Source organism: Quercus lobata, chromosome 10 (assembly GCF_001633185.2).
Source record: "Quercus lobata isolate SW786 chromosome 10, ValleyOak3.0 Primary Assembly, whole genome shotgun sequence".
Lineage (NCBI taxonomy): Eukaryota > Viridiplantae > Streptophyta > Magnoliopsida > Fagales > Fagaceae > Quercus > Quercus lobata.
The window spans coordinates 47,241,704-47,255,060 of record NC_044913.1 but is presented as its reverse complement, the minus strand read 5'-3'; the positions used below and the strand labels follow the sequence as shown (position 1 = coordinate 47,255,060).

At 32.9% G+C, this 13,357-nt stretch overlaps 1 protein-coding gene across 2 annotated transcripts; it reads left to right on the top strand.

Moving 5' to 3' along the window:
* The first annotated feature begins 136 nt into the window (after window positions 1-136).
* Window positions 137-12,623, top strand: LOC115962783 (putative disease resistance protein RGA3). Of its 2 annotated transcripts, none has more exons than XM_031081656.1 (5): window positions 137-470; window positions 2,217-5,321; window positions 6,295-6,398; window positions 8,058-8,262; window positions 12,221-12,623. In XM_031081656.1, exons 1-2 carry the CDS (start codon window positions 162-164, stop codon window positions 4,767-4,769), a joined length of 2,862 nt encoding a protein of 953 aa, XP_030937516.1. In that variant the 5' UTR covers window positions 137-161; the 3' UTR covers window positions 4,770-5,321; window positions 6,295-6,398; window positions 8,058-8,262; window positions 12,221-12,623. The 2 variants fall into 2 exon arrangements, with proteins under 2 accessions (XP_030937516.1, XP_030937515.1); XM_031081655.1 differs by having other exon boundaries at window positions 6,291-6,398.
* The last annotated feature ends 734 nt before the right edge of the window (window positions 12,624-13,357 follow it).

Sequence of the window (13,357 nt, the reverse complement as noted above, 5' to 3'; positions counted from 1 at the left end):
ATATAATATTTTTAAACATATTAGAACAGAGCTTATTTTTTTATTCTATAGATCTATTTTATTTAAATTAATTTTATTATTCTACATATTCATTTTTACTATCAATTTTTTATTATTCTAATATTAAATTCTTTATGCATTTATTGTAAGGGAAAAGAAATATGGTTCGAAAAAGAGATCGATTTTGGGAGTATGCTGAAGATCTAAAAGGTCGTTTTAAATGTAAGTTTTGTGAATGTGATTTTGCTGGGGGTGCTTCAAGAATTAAATGTCACTTGGCTGGAGTTAAAGGTCACGATATTGATATTTGTACGAAAGTGTCTAAAGAGGTCCAAGAGGAGGCTGCTCTAATAGTTGGAGAACCTAACAAAAAACTTAAGGGTGCATCAACTTCAAACAGAGATAAAGGGAGGGAAATCAACTCAACTTCAATATCAAAGGATGTCACATTAAGCAGAGTGTTTGAAAAGGTGAGTAAAGATGTAAATTTTTATTTTTAGATTATATTTCATCTTAATCTTGGCTATGAACTTGTGATAATATTTTCAATTATTGATTTTAATTGTTTGGATCAAATAAAACATTATAATAAATTTTCTTATTATTTAATGAATTTTTTTTCTTGCAACAAGTGGGGAAGAGGAGTTTGAACTCATACTCTCTTCCATTGGAGAAGTGTATTGTCATTAAACTACAAAATTCTTAGCATTATTACTTTATTTATTTATTTCTATAACTTGATATTTATAAGAGTGGAGAAAGAGGATTTGAATCCAATTTTTCATAATAAACAGGAGTATTATGCCAATGAGTTACAAGAGTTTTGGCTTGGTGTTGTTGTTGTTGCATTTTTATTTTTATTTTTATTTTATTTTATGTGGAAACAAACACACATAGGGAAGAGGGAATGTGTGTGTTTGTTTCTGAAATTTAAGGGGAGAGAGGAGGAAAAGAAGGTAGTCGTCCCACATTACTTAAATGAGTATGTTATGTATAATATAACTTAAATAAGATAAAAGATTTGTATTCAGTACTAATTGTTCATTTCTAACAAAATTGTACTCTACACTACGTTATAGACTAGTCAAGTTCATCCTCTGAGGTTCTCAGACCTTCACATTAAGTGAGACATTTGTTGACCTTAATTATACTTTTCAGCCCCCCCCAAAAAAAAAAAAAACATTGGCTTTATCTATTTACCCACAATTGTCACCTTTTTCATTCTTTCATTTTCAACTCTCTCTCTCTCTTTTTTTTTTTTTTTTTTAAGAAACAGCTTAGCGTTTTTTTCCCCAACTTTGTAGATTTTTTAAAGAACTTATTGTCAGCCACTGAAGTCCATGTATTCTCGTCATTAGACTCATTCATCCCAAATTGGTTGTCCTCTTTAGAATATCTATTTTTTTAAAGAAACATTATTTAATGTATTTTCTGTTAAATAAAAAAAAAAAATTCAAGTTTCCAAACTACTATCATTAAGTTCAACTCTAATGAAAGTGGGATATTATTGATGTCAAGAGCTTTATAACTCAACTAATTGGCACTTCTTGGTATGTTCATGACATTTTGAATTCAAATCTTCCCTTACCTATTGTAACTATCGAATTATTAAATAAAAAAAGAAAAAAAAAGGAAAAGGGTTATTGACTTTTTAAATAACTTGAATTTGGCATGTATATTAAGAATAAAGAGAATCTGTAATCCAATGATGAGATTTTAAAATATTAATATAATAAAAGTTAGTAAATGGTATAAGACAAGAGCATATATTCATTCATGATATTATGTTCTTTATTTATTTATATTCAAGGAGAAAGAAATACAAGTAGAAAGAAAGATCAATTTCAGGAGTACGCAAAGGAAGAAGATGGTTATTTCATATGTAAGTTTTGTGAACATAAATTTCCTAGGGGAGCTTCAAGAATTAAATTATACTTGACAAAAGTTAAAGGCCTTGATATCGATATTTGTACAAAATGACTGAATAATGTTCATGCAAAAGCTTATCTAGAGATTAAGGGGCCTAACAAAAAGCTTAAGACGACATCCACTTCAGGCAATGCTAAGCAGAGTAAAAATTCTTCAAATCCAATATCAAAAAATTGTCACACAGTTGATTATCTATAGCTTTAACTCAAAACATAATTGTTTATTTCTTACAAAACCATACCCTTACACTTTGGCAAACAATTTTTATACTATTTTCTTTTGTGCAGAGTAATGAAGAATATAGCACTGAAATCGACCTTAGTGTTGCAGTGGAAGGACTATTAGCCAAGGTGAGATCACTTGTTATTGATCATATTGGTTTTGGATTGGGTGACAAGGAGCAGCTAATAGAGCTTCTTGTCTCATTATCCAAGATTCAAGTTGTGTTACAAGACACTGAGAAATGGCAAATAACTGATGAACCTATGAGGATTAGGTTAGCGGAGTTTAGAGATGTAGTTTATGATGCTGACGATGTGCTAGATGAGTTTGAGATTCTTAAGCAAGAGGTACAATCTCAAAACCAAATAATGGAAAGTATTGGCGTTTCACTCTTTAATCTTATCACAACCCCCCTCAATATAGAAAACAAAATGAAGACCATCATCGATCGATTATTGGATACAATTAAGAATGGTCTTAGAGTGGGGTCTATGGATACAATCCCCAAGATTAGCCTGGATAGAGAGGTAGACTCCTACCTCAATGATTTAGAAATTGTAGGGAGAGGATATGATGTCTCAAAAATAGTGAACATGTTGACTAATGCAAGCAATCAATGTATCTCCGTTCTTCCTATAGTGGGTATGGCAGGTCTTGGAAAGACAACTTTAGCAAAAGAAGTTTATAACAATGAATTAATAAGGAAACATTTTGATCTACTAGCATGGGCATGTGTCACTAAGAATTTTAATTTTAAGAGGATTTTATGTGAGATTCTTCAATCTTTTGATAAAAATTATTTTTCATTCTTGGAATATTGCCAATTCCAAAGTGAAGATAAAATTCTTAGTAGACTTCAAAAAAAATTGTGTGGGAATAAATATCTTCTTGTACTTGATGATGTGTGGATTGATGATCATGAAGAATGGAGTAAATTAAGGAGTTACTTGCTTAGTTTTAATTCAATGACGGGAAATAATATTGTTGTAACAACCCGTAGTGATAAAGTCGCAAATCTCATAGGGACACCACAATGCCAACATTATCTGGAACAATTATCAAAAGATGAATGTTGGTCCATATTTGAAAAAAGAGCATTTGCAAATAAAAAAATTACTCGAACTAGAGATTTGGAGTCTATTGGAAGAGAGATTGCTAAAAGAAGTGAAGGGTTTCCATTGGCTGCAAAAGTTTTGGGAGGAATAATGTGCTTTAAATATGATAAAAGTGAATGGTTATCAATTCAAAATAATAAAATTTGGGATTTATTAGATGATGATACTAATAGATTCTTCCAGATATTGAGGTTAAGTTTTGATAATCTTCCAACACCATCTTTAAAACAATGTTTGGCATATTGTGCAAATTTTCAAGATTATAACATCAGAAAGGACGAAGTTATTCAACATTGGATGGCTGAAGGGTTCCTTGAATCATCTAATGGAAGTCGTACGATGATGGAGGATATTGGTAACTCGTATTTCAATTTCTTGTTGGCAACTTCCTTTTTCCAAGATGCTAGAAAGGATGAGTATGGTAACATTATCAGCTGCAAGATGCATGATTTGGTGCATGATTTTGCACTCTCAATTATAAAATCTGAAACTCTAATTTTGGAGGGAGCTTCAATGGATTGTGTTGGCAACGCACAATGTTTATTTTTCCGCTTCGTTGGCCAAACAACACAAAGAATTCCATTTATTGGAGATGATTTCACAAAATTGCGCAGCTTAGTTTCAGATTATGCTGACTTTGGCAGCACATTATCAAATTTTAAAAGCTTACGTGTGTTAAAGTTATATGGGGGCAGTATAATAGAGTTGCCAGATTCAATTGAGCATTTGATACATTTGAGGCTTCTTCACATCTCACGTGCCAAAATTAAGACATTACCAAAATCCGTCACCAAACACAACAAATTGCAAACTTTAACAATCGAAAAATGTTATTTTGGATTCAGAGAGCTTCCAGAAGAGTTAAGCAATTTGATTAACTTGAGACATATTTATATTGATAAGGAACCTCTCCGTATGCCTAAGAATATGGGGCTGTTGACTCGCCTTCAAACATTGCCAATTTTTGTTGTGGGTCAAGATGAAGGTCATAGCATCGAAGAATTGGGAGCTTTGAAGAATCTGAGAGGAGAAATAGACATCCGCAATCTAGGTTTTGTGGAAGATGAGGAAGAAGCCAAAAGTGCAAAATTAAAAGAAAAGGAAATATTCAAGTTGGGATTATACTGGAGTTGGGAAGAAGATTATAGAGATAAAGATAAAGATGAAAAGGTGTTGGAAGGCCTCCAGCCTCACCAAAATTTGAAAAGCTTAACAATTGATTTGTACGGAGGAAAGAAACTCCCATCATGGGTTGGTTTGTCGCTACATCACAATTTGATTGAGATCAAATTGGGATACTTCAAGAATTGTGAAGAAGTTCCTACTCTGGGGCATTTACCCTGTCTTAGGGTTCTTGAAATAGCTGGAATGTGGGAGGTAGGATGTATAGGAAGCGAGTTTTACCGTGATGAGAGTTGCAAAAATACAAGATTATTTCCGGCATTGAGAATACTTAAATTGGAGTACATGGAAGGATGCAAAAGAGTTGACAAGTGCAGGTGAGGTGTTGGTGTTTCCTTGCCTAGAGGAGCTCACCTTATATGACTGTCAATCGCTGAGAAATTTGCCAGACTCACTCCACACCTGCACTTCCCTTCAGAAGTTGGTAGTGGGCTGGACTGACCTGAGGTATTTGCCAGGTGTCCCGTCATCCATAATAAGGCGTGGTATTGAAGACCTACCCACTGGCAGTGAATATTTGGAGAATTGGGATTGTCTGCCTTCTTCTACTTATTCCATTCAACTCTCCCTCCAAAGTCTCATGTTTTGTGGGCCGGATACTCTCCTTGACCAAATTCAATATTTCACTGCCCTTAAAATTTTGTGGATAGGCGCAAATGTAAATTTGGTAGATTTGCCAGAGTGGTTGGGCAATATTTCTTCTCTTCAACAGCTGTATCTTGTGCATTGCTGGGAACTGGTGCATCTGCCCACCAAGGAAGCCATGCAACGCCTCACCCAATTGAAAAAGCTGGTGATTTCTCGTTGCCCCAAATTTGAACACAATGAGAGGATCAAGATTAGCCACGTTCCATATGTTGAAATCAATTCTAAGTAAGTCTATATCCTCTTCTATTCTCTTATATTCGTAATGGGTGAGAGAGTATTCCTGGAATGAATGCTTAATTGAACCCCATTCCATTGATGAAAATATATAAAATGCTACAATTTGGATTAATGGCTTTTGAAATTAATCTCACCAACCACCATCGCAACACTTGCAAATTTTCTACTCTTCTTCTTCTTCTTCAATCTTTGAAATTATCTGCAATCGTTTGCGAGAAGTCACTAAAAGCGTTATATAATTTAGTTTTTTGTGATTGCTGCAAATTGGCTTGGTTCTATTCAAATTTCTGTATCTGCAAATTATCGCAAAGAATTAAAAAGTTGCTAAAAACATAAAATAAGTAAATATATTTTCTGATCGTGATGGCTGCCAATTGGCTTGATGCTATTCAAATTTTTGTTTCTGTAAATTACCAAAAGAATTAAATTGTTGCTAAAGGCATAGTCTATTTAAATATTTTCTGATTGTTACCTATTGTCTTACTGCTATCAAATTTCTGTTTGTTAGCCTATACTATTTGCTTTCTACAAATTTTTCAAAATTGAAAATTTCTGGACATTGGGAAATTTGGAATGTTGGATTCATCGCCATTAAAACCTCCTTTATGTCCAAATACTCATTCTTTGGCTCAGCATTTCTTGTAACCTTCACATTTTGATACTGTAAGAGTTCATGGATTAGTTCTTTTGATTAGGACTGTCTATAACATAACGGTAGATTTTGTTGATTTGGGCTGGGTCATAATTGTGCTGTTTATGAGGGTGAGTTTATTGTGGGAGAATGGAGTTTAGTTGCATAAGAATGAGAAATTGGGTGGGTGATGCTCTTGATTTTTCATTTCAAGTTTGGGTTGGGGGCTCAGTTTTACTAGTGCAAGAAAAATTTAACTTAAAATTTCAGACAACACTAAAGGTGTTGATGGTTCTAATATATCTATATATGGTTTTTACCTTTAGACAGAAGCCATATTGCAAAGATTTCGGGGACTAACTCAGGAAGCTGGCGAGAAGTTTGCGTTTGGGAAAATAATTAAGTTGATGACAACTGTTGCCAAGGCACTTCAGGTTTGCTTTCTCTTACCATTTGAATTATGTGTACATAATTTACTTCACAATTGGTCATTTACAAGACCAAATTCAGTTTATATATATTTGTTGTCATAGTGCATATAGCCAATGTGCATATCTACAATGTATAGAGTTGTGTTGAGTCATGAGTGCAGTCATATCACTGGATTGTGGTTTCACACTGTTTGACATTAAAGTCATTCTGTGCTTTTAGTGTTATTATAGCTTAGCCTGAACAGTGTGGGAATGCCCTTTGCCGTGACTCTTTTAGTTTCTGACATGGATATGACGAAGTAATTGCTAGACATATATTTGCCATTAGTCAGAAAAATTACAAATGCCTTTGTGTCGCTATTAATAACAGCAAGTTCTGTCAATCATATAGATAATTTGATTTACAATTTACTTATTATTTTATAGCAGAAACTGAGGTTAATGAATTATAAATGATCACAAATGGGCTTCGGTTAACAACTCAAAGTGTTCTTTCTATAACATAACTTTTAACAACTTTACCACAATAATCTTAAATCTGAAGTGATAAAGTAATAAATGTAAAATTTTTATGGCAACAAAAGAATATTGCAAATATACCTTAGCTTTCCTAGTCTTTGTGTACTTATGAAACTTAGATTCAAACTGATTGTCAAACTTAGCTTCAAACGGAATCGTCAAACTGATTGTTTTTTCATAACTAGGGCCAGTACTCTTGATCAGATATTGATGCTCAAAATTTTAACAATAATCTCTACGGTTTTTTGTGTGTGGTGGGTGAAGATGGCACACCATTAGCACCAACTGAAGTGGTTGAAATTACATGCTGACTTTTCTGTGATTTTCCTGACCTTTTGCTTTTAGATTTAGGCCCGGGCATTGTAGCTTCACTCATCATATCACCTACGAGGTTTCTCTGTAAATTTTATTCAGAATTCATAAGCAAATAACTAAAGATAACAACAAACTCAAAAAATAATAATAAGTTAAAAAAAAACAAATTTTATTCAGAATCCATAAGCAAATTTTATTTCTGCATGATTTATGCTAGCAGTAGCTTTTCAGTCAACTGAAGAAAGCCTTTGTGAAATCTTTTGCTCATTGTCTTACATTTGAGACCATTTCATTATAAAAGCAGAAAAGAATCTTTGAGTGGTTGGCTTCCATGCCAACATTCATGCCAAAAAGAATAAGGTTCCCTACACCAACCTCAAACCAACTATGCTGACCAAACATCTCCCAACCCATTCTTATACTCCTCCAAATACCACACCCATTGATAGATTAGTGCTTCTTGAATTAATTACAGGAAATTTGTGAACTATCCAAAACAATTATGAAAGTTGTGATTCCATTTGCATTTTTCAAAATTAAAATTTTATGGCAATTTGGAAATTTCAATATTGAAATGGTTGCTCTTAGAGTTTGCTTTGATGTCCATTGATAAAAACATACACATTATTTGTCTCAACATCTCTTGTAACCTTCACTTATAAGCTGGCCTTCTTAATTTCTTGAGCTGAAACTGCAACAGAACAAGAATCAGTTCTTTTGCTTAAACATTTGGCAATAGTTGATTTGGGCTGGGTCATAATTTCCATGTTTATGCTTGAATTGTGTGGGTGAGGGTCTTGTTGACTTTAGTTTTCATATCATATGCAGGGTGTAGTGATTTAAGTGATCCCTAGTTCAACTAGTGCAAGCAAATTTGAACTCACATTCCTATAAAGTTTCTGACAACACTGAAGTTGTTGATGGTTCTACTTCTAATATTTTAGTATATGGTTTCCACCTTTTCGAAGCTCACAAGAAGATTTCATCTCGTAGAATAGTGAACTTGATGACAAATGATGCCAAGGAACTTCAGGTTTGTTTTCTCTTTACCACTTGGGATATGTATTTATAATTTACTTCGTAATTTGTGCTTTACAAGACCCTATTCAATTTATGTATTTGCAGAATCACTGTGTTCTATAGCCAATGTACATATTTACATAAACAAAAGTTTTAGTCTATGTAAAGGCATGTGTGTCAACTCCACCTGTGTTCATACATCACCAAAACAATGTATAGAGTTATATTGAGTACAGCCAAATCACTGAATTGTGGTTTGACTCTCTTGATATGAAAGTCATTCTGTCTGTATGGTGTTATTATACCTCGGACCTTCTCAATGTTTACAATCATATTTAAAAAATATTTATCAAAATAACAATAATAATGATTCTAGCATGATTAAATCTAATGCTAGTCATGCTCCGGCAATTTAGATCTTATGTAATAAGCAATAAAGTTTTTCTGTTTTAACTCTATGAATTGATGAATTTTTAACTATTGAACATTCGGAACATGGCCAATAAAATTCATAATTTTAAATTTTTAAATCTTTCTTAATGTTAAGAAGAGTTTAGCATTTTGGAAAATCAAATAGTAAATTGTTATTTTGAAATTTTCCCTTTTCATTTTTGATCTGCAGGCATAAACTTGCTAGCTTTTTCTTTCAATTGATTTTCCAAAATTTCAGATATTAATACATAGTCATATATGTTTGTTTTGGTGTGCTGTATCTTTCACATTTGTTGGTGGTTCATATTTTTTTGAATTTTTTTTTCCATAAATTAGGTCATTCAGAGACATCACTATTAGTATTAGGCCTTAAGACATTAGCTTCTCTTCAAGCACTGTGTACAATAATTATGATTTCAATAATCTGCTTCATCTGCTCTCATCATATACCTCACCAAATTACAAATTTTACAGATTTCTAGTTGCCCTCAATTTAGGCCAAGGGAATCGTTGTCCCATGTCTTAAAGGGCTATTTATAGTATTTTCAACTGGGAGAATAGCTGAAATTAGTGCAGAAAACAAGTTTAAGTACTTTTCACTTTTCATCTCTTCTTTTTTACTTGGGCTATTTTCTTTTCAACTAGTTTGAGTTGCATGTGCAAGGCACGTGCTTGCCAATATATTGGTATTTAAACATATGTCCTTAACTTTAAAATTTTGACATTAACACCTTGATTCAGTGTTAACTTTCAGTTTTTATCTCATAGTCTATTAAGAGTTTAGTGGGAAAAAAACCACGCCAAAATAGCATTTAAATCCCTTTAAGTTAGCAATATATGTAGTAAAAAAAAGTCCCAAAAAACCCATAATAATCTATGTTGTAAACCCATAAATCCCATAAAAGAAGAAAAGCCAATACATGAAATTTAAAACACCTTGACAAAGTACTGCTACCAAATATAGTTAGACACATCCATGGTTCAAAGAGCTCTTAAAAGCACTATGCTAGAAGTTGATAGTATGTAATACACATTAGCTACCTAATGAGTTTGTCTATAGATCTAAACTTCATCTAAACAACACTAAGATTTCCTACCATTATTAACCACTTGATTTTATTGTACTTCATCTTCCACTCTTGTTCTCATCAAAAAAAAATAAAAAATCTTCCACTCTCGTAGAAAACTTTAGCACCAAGCTAAGGAAGGGTGCTTACACATCCTCTATGAGAGGAACCACTTGATTTTGCTCTACCTCTTTGATATGCTTGTTGCATCAACCTCTCTGCTACTTGTTCTAGGTCCTGGATTGGTTTAACCATAGCAACAACCTCTAAGAAAATGGGAAAGAATCAGAGAGTTGAAAGGTTAGGATTACCCACACGTTTCATTAATTCAGAAGTCAAGAAAACACTTGACACCCATTCAAAAATTGATGAAACAAGAAATAACCTATTTTCTTTCAGTAAATAATAAAAATGCTAGATTAATCTCCATTACGTTAGTAAAGAGGTAGAGTGCAATGAACAGTTTTTGAATTAAGACACAGTATCCAGTTTTGGCTTTTTGCAATACACAAGGATCTCAACAAGAAGGGAAAACTTTTTAAAAAAAATTACAAAATCAGAAAGCATGGCGAACCTCACTCGTGAGTTGTGACCATCCCACAATTTGTTATCTTGCTAGTGTCACTAGCAAGATAAGAAACTCAAGGGAGCCATCAATCTTTTCCTCCTGCAATTTCTATAAGATGTCAGTGGCTAATGATGCAAAAATATAAATGAGAAGCATGGAAAGAGGCACTCTTAACCTGACTAAATGTATAAATTTGGATAGCTCTCTTAAATAGGGACTTGTAATAATATTAGACTAAACAACATTCCTTTAGCAGAATGCTAAAACACAAATGTAGGTGCATTGAGAAATGCCAATATAAATTTACATTTTCAAATTAGCATTGATTAGTGGGATATTTAAATGGTTTAAACAAGGATTAAAAGCTATTGATTCTAGTTTATTTTTATTTTCCCCTACTTTCTTTTGGCTGGGATGCTAAAAAAATAAATAAAAGCATACTTGATTCTTTTAAACATAAGAAATATATAACCATTCCATATCAAATTTGACATAATAGGGTTTTTTCACCTCAAGTTGTTTACAAGTCATGCAATTTTCTCTACATATTAGTGAACTTATATAATCTGGTTCATTTGATTAAGACGGCTGTGCAGGGCAATTGGATGTAGGATATGCCTGCCTTTTCTTTCCATTATGTACTTCTAGAGCTAGGAGTGGAGAGGAAATTTAATAATATTGGTGCTACCGTAGAATTTTATGCATTACTCACAGTAGTGCTAACGTAGAAAATACTTTATTTGAAGATGGTGATGGCAACTGAAGTAATTGAGACCCTAAGAGGGTTTGGATGCTTAAAGGCAGGATCCATTCATGATAAGTGACTAAATTTTATGCTAGACATCAATTTAGCACAACCCTAGTCTTTTACACACACACATGACACTATAAGCAAATACACCATTTTCAAATTGGTAGAGTCAACAACAATTACCATATGATGACATCTATATAATTGGGCACCAAGTTTTCTCACAAATTATGGCCAACTCATCTGAAAATTTATATGAGACAAAAAAATTAGCTCATTAACAATAAAATAAGTTAAGCCAAACATTCAAGCTCACTATAAAAATAAAAATTTGAAATATCAAATACCAAAATTTCAAGGAACTAAGTTTAGAGCTCACTCAACTCAGCATGAGATTTCATTTCATGCACTGTGAATAATGGTCGACATTGATCATGCTGTCTCTAGCGTCAGTTGCATATGAGTTTCAAATAATTCCACCATTTCCATTGATTGAAGAGCACAACCTCCTATTTAATCATAGACCCAAACAGTAACTGGAGAACCTATCATTCATTCATGATTTATACATTAGGAAGAAGCCACAATATCTGCTTATGGTGTAAGTGGCTCATTGCATCACTAAATTACAAATACCAATGATCTTTGATTGTCCCAATCAGAGGTCATGTAGTTTAGCCCAAAAGGGTTTAAGATTGCTACATGTTCCAATGATTGAGATAAACATTTGATACATCCTATGTAAAGGTCAAAATCATTTAAACTGGTATGTTCCCTCTATTTCCTTCTGTTTGCTGTTTTACTTTGAAGTCTGCTAACTGCTCATGATTTGTTCTCCTCTCTGCCATTTTTTTTCTTTCTTTCTGTATTTAGATATTTACCATATTCTTTGGTAAATGATATCCAAAGAGTTTTGTTTCCAACCATTAGTTCATATTTTACTGCATAGATTTTGTGTATCTTCAACTTCTAGCTCTATTTTATCGTAGTTCTTCCATGATGGTTAAATTTCTATTAGCACATCAAACATTTCTCAGAAAATTCAGAAAGTAATTATTTTTTGTTTTTTATTTTTTGGACTTCATTTTAATAATTACTTCCTCTTATGTTTTCATATTTTCTAATAATATCAACACTTATATTCTCCTTACAGTTGCACTATCTACATTGAAAATTTTGCAATACTAAAGTTGCTGTGTATGAGAGAGAAGAAGATTTCAGAAAATTTTTTCTACAAAACCAACTAGTTTCAAGCCAAAATTGGAAGCTCATTTTAGTTCCGATTTTGATGAAGTTTTAGCATGTTGTTCCTAATGAAGAGAGCTTGTATTGACCAGTGTTGTTGCTCGCTTGAATGCTAGCTACTTGGTGAGATCTTTTCTTCTTGTTAAAGTTGGCATCAACCTTATTGCCTACTGTGATGAATAACTTTTTGTAATTCAATAGTGATTTTTTTTTCCTTGGTAGCCTCTAGCATTTGTTCTCGAGAATATTGTAGCAAACCCAATTTCCATAGTGAAAAATTTTACTGGACTAGGTCCTGAAATTTTTATTTATATTGGTTATTGTGCTTAGCTAATTTATTTGAAATATTCATTGAATTAGCACAGAGGGTAAAAGGATATAATTCTGTTGTGTGTTATATTAATTGGCTGTTTTTCTCAACAAAGGATGATCATTGGATTAGGCAATGTTTGGTGCCGAACACGTTTTATTCATCATACCCTAACGCCAAACTTTTTTCTGGTTATACAAATTAGATCTCTACATAGAGGTGAAGCCATTCTTGAAACTAAATCAGGTGACATCTTACTCTTTGTGCTAAGCTTGAGTTAATGACATACTCATCTTGAAGTGGAATCATCATCCAATCCATTTCCCTCTAAATAAAGAGGCATTTTCGTTCCTCTGTTCTCTATCTTTCCTTTTTCCTTCCTATCACTTGAAGTAAAGAAATATTTGGGGCAAAACACATGTTACAGTACATTACCATTCTTCCTAGTAAATATAGAACAACAAGAAGAGAGAAAAGACTCTACCAAGTACCAATAAAATCCCTCTACACAACCGAATTGTTTATTGCCATGTGCTAAATATGCTATGGGGCTATTATGTTAAATGCCACCAAGATTATGGCAATCAAGGTAAAGAGGTTTAAACCCCTTGAGGACGATAATGCTTTTCATTATTACTTATCAAAAGCAAAAGAAAGTTATATTGGTGTTATGTTGACTCTGCCGAAACGTTAATGCTTCATAGTTGTTTGGGAAAAACAAAAGTGGTTGTTGCA